Below are 10,310 nucleotides of genomic sequence, written 5' to 3'. Positions count from 1 at the left end.
TGTCAGTAAAAGTCAGATAATAATTTTGAACCGCTGCGAAAAGTTTTTTTTTTGTATTGATAGCGGTAAAACGTCTAACTGTACCAACATTCATCAACTCTAGAATTTAGGACACTTTTTTGACTAAGAATATGTAAAAACTTTAAAGGTACATTAGCTGTTTGATTTAACTTTCATTCAACCGTAGCGCGAAGGGTAAAGAACTAGAAAATAATGTTGACCCCGTGTCAGGTCGAAAGTTCGAAAATGTAGTTTCACGTTTCAAGGGACAATCAGTCCATATTATATAATCGGTATAATTTCAGATTAGTTTGAAGAATTTGAGGATGATTACACAACTTCCTTAAATCAGACTATGATGACAAAGTGGAACATTTTAGTATCTAGCATTCACACTGAAACAGTGCTATCATCATCTAATACCATGTCATGCTCTTTATTCCGTTCTTGTGGTTAGACAGTAAGAGTCTGTTTGTTGTTGCATCAATTACCGTGTATCTGAGAACACTGTTCAACATTTTCTAATGGTGCTAATTCAACCACTTTATTGATTCTATGTTTCATAATAGAACCATAAAACGTCGAGTCACACCATAAAAGTTTGGTGCATTAGTGGGAAACATTTTTGTTTTTGCATTTTGCTTATCATTAAATCGGTGAACTTTAATTTATTAAATTTATCGTCATCATTAAAAAGCACAAAATCGACGTTGCTGAACTTGTTTGGCTGTTACCGAAACAAGAATCTTTTCAAAGGTCATCGATGCAAGCATTTCCATCATCTGCAGAGTTCTACAATTTGTATAAATTCGATAGATTTTTGGTTCTAATCATGCAGTTTGTGTTTAGTGCTATTAGCCGTTCGATCTATTTTGACAAAACCGTCGACTACATACAATTCAAAAATGAAAACCGTGAGTGAATATTGTTGAAGCAAATATTGTGATTAGAATAATACCAATCGGTTCACTTGAAGAAGGACCATCGGAATATTTTTGGTGATATCTGTTGCGAACTCGTCGATTTTTTTGTTATGACCAAATTGTTTAATTAACAAAATTACATTAAGTGCCACGGTATTAATTTGTGCTAATCAAACCCGATGACAATTTTTTTTTAACTGGGGCGCTATTCTCAACACATTAACAATAATTCTAACTGAAAAACTACGTCACTTCTGTATGAAAAATGACGACACTTTTCGGATAGATATCTCTTTCATATCGATAATGTGGCCTGATTATGAAGTTTTTCATTGGGATGCATGAATGAGACTGATCCTATTCGAGGCGTAATCGAAAGCTTTCTCTAGAACCTCTGTGATTGAAGAATTTGTCTCTGTAATGAAGACAAAATGTCTTTAACGCAATTTGTTTCCATACTCGAAAAACTAGCAACAGTACCTAAAACTATCTGAAACAGGCTAAACTTTACTCACTGATGCTATCTGTTCAGTAAGTCGAAGAAATATTTTTTCCTCACTTCAACATTTCGGGTATCACACTTACATTGTTGCACTGAAATAATCCGACTTTCCTTTGCACATTTGGAGAACGAGACAACGACTGCCTGAGCATCAAAGCAGATGTCTTAAAACTTACGTGAATTTACGTTGATGAGTCAATTAGTGATTCATTGCTCGACTGTGTACCGATTCGTCATAGCCTTTGTCACCTAAATTGTGTTTTTGTGAAACTTTCCGCTCTAAAATGAGAACAAAACATCTCAAATTTCCAGATTATCGTCTTCACATTATTCGTCAGCATGGCATTGGCTGCTCCCCCAACACCCGATACGGATGTGGTTCCAATTGTAAAATCAGTTAGTGAATTCCAACCTGACGGATCATACGTGTACAGGTAAAATGAGAAAACTGTGTTCCGTTTAACACTGGAGCAAAGCCATTAACACCTCTGAATCACCTTTTAGCTACGAAACCGGTGATGGATCCGTACGGGAAGAGACCGGAGTAGTAAAGAACGCCGGCACAGATGAAGCATATGTTGCTCAAAGTGGATTCTACAAATACATCGACGCAGACGGTAGCCCAGTCGAAGTACATTACACAGCTGACGAAAATGGATTTGTGCCTTTCGGTTCAATTATTGCAGAAAGCATTAGTGCTGCCGCTAGGGCTGCCGCTGGAGTGAAAGCATAAACAAATTTGTCGTCCATTTAATTCAATAAAATCATATTGACAACCGCTTAATGATACCTTTTTTCATTGAAATGATCCCACAAACGATTCCGGAAAAATTATATCTCTCATCATTTTAAAAGTTGTACCTGTACAGTTACTAAACAGACATATCATTGTACAATATATGAGGTTAAGAGGCACCGGCACTTACCTAAAATTGTAGCCTACATTTGCGTGTTTCGTATTTCATTTTTGTTAATATCTTTTCATCAGAATCCTTTTTGAAAAATGTACGACCGCAATTCCGACCACGAATCTGTTAGCTTTAAATAAAAATTAGTTTTATTAGAAAATATATTTGGTTGTAACAATTGTCTGAGAACAATGAGCAGTTTATGAAAATTTCATTAAACTGCTCACTTTTGTCAGAGCTGATCAAACGACTACAACCAAATCTATTTTCTGTTGAAAGCTAACACATTCGTGGTCGGAATTGCGGTCGTACATTTTTGAAAAAGGATTCTGATGGAAAGATATCATCAAAAGTAAACTAAAATCCTGTATTTAAAAATCGCCCTAATGTATGCTTTTCGGCAAAGTAGAGGTGTCTCTTAAACGGTCAATAACAAGTTCAGCTTGTAACATCTGACCAGCTTGATTTCCGGACGCCTCGAAGTATGCAAATACTCTTTGAAGCTTAATTGATATCTCGCCAAAATATAGACTAGGCTAGATTATGCACACAAATTTATCGTATTTGGGTTACGTCATACGAGTCATTTGAGAGGCATGGACAACTAGCTAAAATTAAAATCTATATTTGGCCGTTTCGCATTGTATTTTCGCTACTCTTTACGAAAATCCTTTTTGAAAAATCTAATACGATAAGGCTTAATTTTCACCTACCAAAAAGTTACTCCGTGTGAGAGACAAAATTGATTTTTTCAATATTTGCGTTGTTTGCTTGACAGCTGGCTCTCTCACGCGGTAGTTTTTGTTGAGTGGAAACCCTACTTAACCACCACAAATGTGTTAGCTTTTAATAAAAGACAGTTTGCCTAGATTTGCATAAAAATCCATGTTAATGTTAAAATGAATCGAATTGATGATCAAATGACAAATTAAGATTAAAAATAAAAAAATTTATTGAAAATTTTGTCGTGTCCAATCAGGTTAATTTTCAATTTGTCTGACACAGTGCAGCAGGCCTTTAAGTATAATTTGTGAAAGTTGAAAATATTCATTTAAAAAAAAAAATGGATTCCACGACTGTTATGATGAGAGAGAAATATAATTCGGACCAAACTATTTTAACTTGCCTTGGAGACGTGTGTTCATGAGGAAGTTTTTATTGTGCCGAACTTGCGGGAAGTGTTAAATAAAATTCTTTGACACTTCTTCCCGCAGGTTCCTTTTCCGAATCAAATTTTCCCTTCAAAACGTTTTCCCTTCATAACAGCTTAAGTATATGAAAATATTCGATGACAAGTACCTCAAGACAAGTTATTATTAACTAACAGTCGATACAATAATTTGGCATTATGTCTCAAGCCCGTAGTTCAATGTGGTATTGATATGTACACAGTCTGTTCATTAAACTTGATAACACTTGAAGGGATAATTTTGCTATCAGTCAAAGACTTGAAAGTTTAAGCTGTTTAGATCTGTTCAATCCACACCCCGAAGACATGCGAAATTACGAGACAATAGGACGAGTTTTTCTTTCATGCAAGCAAATTTGAAGTTAATTCAACGCTACAGATCAGCTCTCCTCAGCCGTATACTGACCTCAACTGATTTCAGTCGTCTGAATTGAAACATTGATATGTAAAAATGATCAAAAATTTATTGGTATGCTGTGAGGAGTGTGTGTGTGTAACAAAAAAGTTATTTTAATAACAATTTAGGCCCTCCGATGCACCACAACTTCAGCAATAAAAGATCACTGATCTTGGTTGCATCGATTTACTTATTTTTTACATTTTTACTTTGGTATTCCGGCCGAGATTTGTCCCTCAATGCCGCAGTGATCCTGACCACGGAGTATTTTGAAAAATCCATTGTTTCCCCAGTCCGTATTCCAACTGTTGGCAATCAACCAGTAAGGAGTATCGTTTTCAGTGCCCCAACCTAATATACGAATGGCATGACCTCCTAACATTTTTCCTTCGACATGTTGATAAACGCCTGTGAAAGTAAAATTCAGCGGAGCTGTGACTTCTGAAAAATACAAAACTGATTTCGGTCGTCGATATTACCTTCTTTGTAGTTAATTAAATCTTCATAAACAGTAAAAGCGCCTTCAACTGGTCCATTTTGGAAGATTTCCCTGCGAATGTCCGCTTCGTTCCGTTTGACGGAGTACGACGATTTACCGTAATGTTTGTCGTCTTTATACGATTTGGTATACGACTCTTGGCAAGTGTGCACACATTTTGGGGTATTTCCCTCTTCTCCATTGCACGGTGGACGGGTTCCATTCACGTGATGTTCACACGGGGCGATCTCGTACGGACGACATCCCTTAAAAATGAACCCAATTAATCCCAACAAAGTTATTAATCCAATGAAAACAGTTAATGTACCTGTGATGAGCCGAAATTTCCACCGCTGACGATACCATTGTGCACCCAGTATCTCCAAGCCATTCCCGGGAATCCACCATTGCAACCAAATCCGCAAGTATGGCAACACGAAACTAAATCATCGGCCGAGAATCGGAAATGTACCGTAGCATTGGAATGGACACAAACTCGGTCCGACATTGCTTCGACAGCACCGAACGCCCAGCACGAACCACATGAGCCTTGATCACGAATTTCTCTAATGGTTGGACAATCTGGCCAGTTCTCGCGGGCATCGAATTGTTCGGGAAGATCATCTCGATATCCAACCAAAGTGGGCTTCTCCTCCAAGCGAAATTTGTAGGAGTCTTCATGAACGCCAAGCAAGCTGCGAACGTAGTTCATGGTTACGTGTGGACCGAAATTTCGGCCGGCTTTCCATGTTGTAGCTTTGGCATTGATTTTATCAACAAATTCTTGTGATAACGGATCATCGGCAGCTAAAGCAATAGCTAAAATTGATGCTAGAACGATGTAGCGTAGCATGACTGAAAGAAGAGAAAGTTCGGAATTGTAGTGCTGCATGAAAGTGTGTGAGCCAACGAAAAAATTCTTGTCGAAGGGCAGTTATGTCAGTCCGAATTTCCTTGAATGAACTATTCGCCGTATATATCAGTATAGAGAGGCATTAGTGTAAACGTAAACGTACAGTTAATTATCTAGGACAACATCCCTTGAACAGGTTCAAACCTTTAGGTGAATTGTTTATTGTACACTTGAACGATGAACACAGGTAAACGAAACATATTTAGGATAAGCGCGAATCCCCAAACTGATAACGTACCTGAATAAGTCTATTTTTTGTTAAAGTAAATTGTCCACTTTGTGTTTTATTTGCTGAATGCGGGTTTTGAACTGAACTGAATCGCTTAATCTCATTTATATATAAACTGCGATGCAGCGAAAAACTTATTGAAAATGATTCACATAGAAAATAACAACTGGCGATAAAGACAGACCATTTGTCATTCGTAAACAATAAGTTTGTGTGTGTGATATTTTCGTATACTCTTTGTGGCGAGATAATTCTGCTGTACGCAACCTTTACTGACCCTATAAATTTGTGAGAAACATGCAAGAGGATAACGTGGAAATACTTATAGTTCTACGTGAATCACCCTCCAAACCATTTGTTAAATGCCTGAAGAATTTCAGCGAAACAGTAAGAATAATAAGAATGAAATGAAGTAAACAATCACATGAATCATTTCAATGCCACATCGTTTAATAATTCGCATAAATATTTTAATAAAAATACGTAGAGTTTGCCACTTACTGGATATTATGTTTTCCAAATGCGTTCTAAGATTATTCGATTAGTCCTCGTTTCAGTAAATCACTAGATACTTTGTTCACCAATTAGTTTCTTTCTTCGTTGTGTTGTGTTCCTCAATCGTACGCCGATATTCAAGTCATTCAATGTACTAAAATTGGTTCTAAAATGTCTAAAACACAAATAAAAAAATCGTCTGTCAACAAAGGTAGTAGAAGAATTAGTACAGAATGAGTGGAATAGAATAAAATTGCCCACAACTTTTTGAAATAACATTCACACATATCGATTCGAAAAAATTGTTTCGACTGAGCTACTACACCCGATGAACTTAGCTTAGAAATGTTTGTCTGCTTTCAACGTTATTCAATTCACAAATGCAATCCAATACAATCCACATGAAATCACATTGAAACATAGCTCGATTACACTTATACGCGGTATGTACGAAGTCTTTTATGTGGATTGAGAAACTGTGGTGTGGTACGTAAATAAGGGAACAAAAGTTTCTAAGCTAAGATTTGCTAGTGTAATACGGTGGGTGTAAAAATAACTTAGACTTGAGGGACTCAATTACTGTACGAAACTGCATTCACTTCATGGATCCCGCTGTGCCGTTTCGAAAAACCTGCATCCATAACCGCCCGAGTCAATTTAAGTACAAGGGGTAGATGGACTAATTCTAGGCATTAGCCTAGAATCGTCGATGAAAAACCAGTCTTAAATCAGTTTCTCTGTCTCTATCGCATTTTAATGTATGAGATAGAAAGGTGCAGAAGACAAATCACAAGTAGTCGTAACAAAAAAGTTCGATCCAACCGTGAACATTGGGTATGTATAAAAATTCGGATCTGACGTGACATACAAGTATTATTGCCTGGACCTATAGTGCATTGATTTCACGCACAATAACAGCCACCATTAACTTAAGTTTCGTGCATCGTTTCATGTATCTACACAGACCGCAGGAAAAAAATACAAAAGATCAAACTTTGCGAAACAGACTTTTATTTGACGGCATAAATCAGCCTCAGAGTACTCTTGGTTTTACGGGACATGATTCTACTGGGATACATCTTCCCAGATAATCCACCACTTTTCCTAATGGACAATAGCATGCTTCACGTAAAATCATTTTATTTGCAATATGTTGGTTCGGACGTTGCGGTTGTAGGCACATATTCGATTTTGGGTCGTAGTCGTCACATCCCTGTTGACATGCGGAACCGAAGGGACTGTACAGCTTTCCTAGTTTTGCGCATCTTTCTGGAAAATAAACAATAGAAAGAAAATGTTTAAAAGAGGATTCTACTAATAACATCATAGAGTTGCGAACCACATACCAGGCGTTGGCTTATAAAATTCATAGCATTCGTTTGAAGAGACCTCAACACATTCACCAGTCGGAAGTCGAGCGTAGCCTTCTTTGCATTCGCACACGGGAACGTATGGGGCTGGCACTGGCATAATTGTAAGCATACATTCTTTTGTGTCATAGTCTATGCACGTGTCTCTACACCCTCGTCCACCTGATGCGCTGAATTGTTCATTTTGCCTTTCTGCACATAGCTCTGCGGGGGACAAAGTATGTATTCTTAAAGTTTGTTGCGGGGGTTATGACGAAGAAATAAAGGAAATTACTCTCGGATGGAATCACGTTCTCTCCCAATTTTTGGCAAATTTTACTCCACAAAGGAATGCACGGTCCGCAGTCGTAATACCTTGCGAATTCGGGTTTGCAGTAGCAATCACCAGCTGGAGCATAATTCTCCTTACAACTAACACTGACTCCATACATGGCACATGTACTCTGGCATTGATATGGATCATGGGTTAGGAATACTTCGGTATCGGTACATTCATCTGTAATTTACAGCAAAAAATCAAATTTTGATTTTTTAAATATTTTTTTTCTTTCTTTTACTTTGCTTCTTGATTTTGCATTTGCATGATGTACAACAGGACGATGCTATCAAGCATAAACCGATCAGTACTTGTAACACAACCATAATACTTGAATAAAAATCTTCAGCGACTGCAACAATAAAATTATTTTTTTTTGCTTTTATAAGCAAAGGTGTGTCATATAATACACAAGAAAAATATTTACACTCTCCCATGGGGACACGTCAGCCTGAATCCGTATTTGAACAAGTGTTCTTTCAGTTGAACTCGTTTTCAAATTTTTTAAAATGTTTGAACAAGGCAGGTGTAGGGTAATAGAAAAAAAATTAAGTAGTACTTTAATCTACGTTTAAAAAAAATACCAATAAGCCTGCTAGTATCTGTTTGACGTGGTGAAACCTTTATTGCCCTGCTAGGTGCTTTGGTTTGAACAATTAGTGAAGCTATTCGCTATTCACTACAAAAAGTCATATTTCGTAACTCATTGTAGGAAGGAGTTCCCTGAACTATACAGATAACAACCTTCACTTCACTCGGCTCGGACTAACAAATTTCATTGTCATCATTTGTCACGTAGATTTACAATGTTACAATTTGGATATCGTCACCAAAAATGTCTTCGTCGTGCTTGCGAGAGTATAACACATTTCTTATTTTCGCACCATCTATTTAATGAAGAGTTCAATTCACTGCCACGGTAACAAGGAATTTAAAAATAATGTACCTTGAAACAGTTGAAACAACAGAACTCTTCTATTTTGTTGAAATAATAAATTGAACGCAATAACGACTAAGTAAATAACTGAATGTTAAGGTTAAGCGTTTTACTTCTGCTAGAAGCTAGAAGCAATGAGAAACATCGAAAGAACATTACTGTAAAATAGATCTTGAAGTTATGCACTGGCCATTCAAGCAAAAGTTTCATAAAATTTACAGTTCAAATTGAATTACAGTCGTTTCAAACACGGAAGTCCCTGACGGAAGCCGAGACCATGAATGTATTTAACAGAATAAATGCATCCCCACACGTAGTACATGCCGACACATCTATAAAAACATAGCTAACGCCGACCCGTACGAAACACCTATTTGTATCAAAAGCCTTTAGTGTGAAACTTTTTATTTCTCTTACTTCATACTCTTCTCTACTGAAAAGCTATTCGTCCTTTAATATATATTACACATTTGTCACGAAGAAGTCGAGGCTTGCCGAGACTGATAGCGACAAGTGTGCACTCTATTTTATCACATAAGCGAAAACGAGACAACAACATAGAACTGAAGTGTAATTTTTGAATTAAACTTCTAGTTAAGTAATTTTGACATCTGAACATCCGCGCGTATGTGATAATAAATATTATGCACGTATGGCAAAGCGGTCGAGGCTTGCCGAGACGGCTTGTCATACGTGCATATTCTTTTTTATCGCATAAGCGAAAACGAGACAACAAGATATGCGAATGACACTTTGACAATTTACAGAAGTATAATGTTTGTTTATATATCATAGGTGATTCGGGGAATCACACCGCGTATGCGATAATAGTACATTACTATACCAGTGAAGTAATTTGATATCTCGTATCCAGATGAGTAAAAGTATCCGAGGGCTTCAGCCCGAGGTACTTTTACTCATCGTGATACGAGATATCAAGTTATTTCACGTGTAAAGTATGGCGTTTTATTTTACGAGCGAGGAAAAGGGTCTTCACTAGTGAGGGAAAGGCCACATTACCTCACTAGTAAAGTAAAATCACTTACATTATCCACTCTTTGCCTTGTTATCATATACAATTAAATTGCCGGAGCAAAGCACCTAGCAGGGTAATAGAGGATTTTACACGTCAAATAGAGTAGTTTTTTGATACCAATAATACCATTATCAGCCTTAATGGTAATTTTGCAATGACATTATGAAAAAAAAGGTATGGAAATATTCGCATACTTCGATTAAAGTACTACTTTATTTTTTTCTATTACCCTGCTAGGTGCTTTGGCCGGAAGCAAAATAGAGAGTCCTGTAAGAAGGCAACTTTCATAAATTCCAGCTATATTCCGCTATATTTTACTATAAATAAACATTTCACAGATGAATATGCTATTATATAGCTCAATAAAGCTGTATATAGTTGAATATAGATGTCCATATATGGAATGCCTAAAACACCCCACACACATAACCAATTACTTCTATGTTAACATAAACTCTCTAAGTACAATTTTTCCAACTTTATATCATTTTTACTAAAATCCAATATGGCCGCCGGCAGCCATTTTGTTAGGAGACCGAAAATAGTACTGACGCTTTACAATCGTTAATACCTTTCAAACAAACAAAAAATCATGAAATACGGTCAAAATTTACTCG

At 36.8% G+C, this 10,310-nt stretch overlaps 3 protein-coding genes across 4 annotated transcripts; 1 reads left to right on the top strand and 2 right to left on the bottom strand.

The window, feature by feature from the left end:
- Positions 1 to 760: 760 nt before the first annotated feature.
- Positions 761 to 2,209, top strand: LOC119068047 (endocuticle structural glycoprotein SgAbd-9-like). Its single transcript, XM_037171414.1, has 3 exons — positions 761 to 914; positions 1,738 to 1,859; positions 1,930 to 2,209. The coding sequence occupies exons 1-3, from the start codon at positions 906 to 908 to the stop codon at positions 2,156 to 2,158; spliced, it is 360 nt and encodes a 119-aa protein (XP_037027309.1). The 5' UTR covers positions 761 to 905; the 3' UTR covers positions 2,159 to 2,209.
- A 1,757-nt stretch (positions 2,210 to 3,966) lies between these two features.
- Positions 3,967 to 6,239, bottom strand: LOC119068310 (cathepsin B). Of its 2 annotated transcripts, none has more exons than XM_037171851.1 (4): positions 6,041 to 6,239; positions 4,726 to 5,252; positions 4,399 to 4,663; positions 3,967 to 4,327 (listed from the first exon to the last, which is right to left on the bottom strand). In XM_037171851.1, the coding sequence occupies exons 2-4, from the start codon at positions 5,248 to 5,250 to the stop codon at positions 4,125 to 4,127; spliced, it is 993 nt and encodes a 330-aa protein (XP_037027746.1). In that variant the 5' UTR covers positions 5,251 to 5,252; positions 6,041 to 6,239; the 3' UTR covers positions 3,967 to 4,124. The 2 variants fall into 2 exon arrangements, with proteins under 2 accessions (XP_037027746.1, XP_037027747.1); XM_037171852.1 differs by lacking the exon at positions 6,041 to 6,239 and adding an exon at positions 5,549 to 5,708.
- Positions 6,240 to 7,028: 789 nt separating this feature from the next.
- LOC119068078 lies at positions 7,029 to 8,112 on the bottom strand. The gene is made up of 4 exons (XM_037171485.1): positions 7,962 to 8,112; positions 7,679 to 7,900; positions 7,381 to 7,608; positions 7,029 to 7,303 (listed from the first exon to the last, which is right to left on the bottom strand). Exons 1-4 carry the CDS (start codon positions 8,044 to 8,046, stop codon positions 7,068 to 7,070), a joined length of 771 nt encoding a protein of 256 aa, XP_037027380.1. The 5' UTR covers positions 8,047 to 8,112; the 3' UTR covers positions 7,029 to 7,067.
- Between the last annotated feature and the right edge of the window lie 2,198 nt (positions 8,113 to 10,310).

Source organism: Bradysia coprophila (assembly GCF_014529535.1).
Source record: "Bradysia coprophila strain Holo2 chromosome X unlocalized genomic scaffold, BU_Bcop_v1 contig_173, whole genome shotgun sequence".
NCBI lineage: Eukaryota > Metazoa > Arthropoda > Insecta > Diptera > Sciaridae > Bradysia > Bradysia coprophila.
This window is presented reverse-complemented; position numbering and strand designations above follow the sequence as displayed.

Coding starts and splice junctions, on each gene's coding strand:
- LOC119068047 (XM_037171414.1), top strand. Junction 1,860..1,929: donor GACGGATCATACGTGTACAG/GTAAAATGAGAA, acceptor ATCACCTTTTAG/CTACGAAACCGGTGATGGAT.
- LOC119068310 (XM_037171851.1), bottom strand. CDS start 5,250: ATGCTACGCTACATCGTTCTAGCATCAATTTTAGCTATTGCTTTAGCT. Junction 4,664..4,725: donor GAAATTTCGGCTCATCACAG/GTACATTAACTG, acceptor TTCATTTTTAAG/GGATGTCGTCCGTACGAGAT. Junction 4,328..4,398: donor TTTAATTAACTACAAAGAAG/GTAATATCGACG, acceptor TTACTTTCACAG/GCGTTTATCAACATGTCGAA.
- LOC119068078 (XM_037171485.1), bottom strand. CDS start 8,046: ATGGTTGTGTTACAAGTACTGATCGGTTTATGCTTGATAGCATCGTCC. Junction 7,609..7,678: donor GAACGTGATTCCATCCGAGA/GTAATTTCCTTT, acceptor TGTCCCCCGCAG/AGCTATGTGCAGAAAGGCAA. Junction 7,304..7,380: donor ATTTTATAAGCCAACGCCTG/GTATGTGGTTCG, acceptor TTTATTTTCCAG/AAAGATGCGCAAAACTAGGA.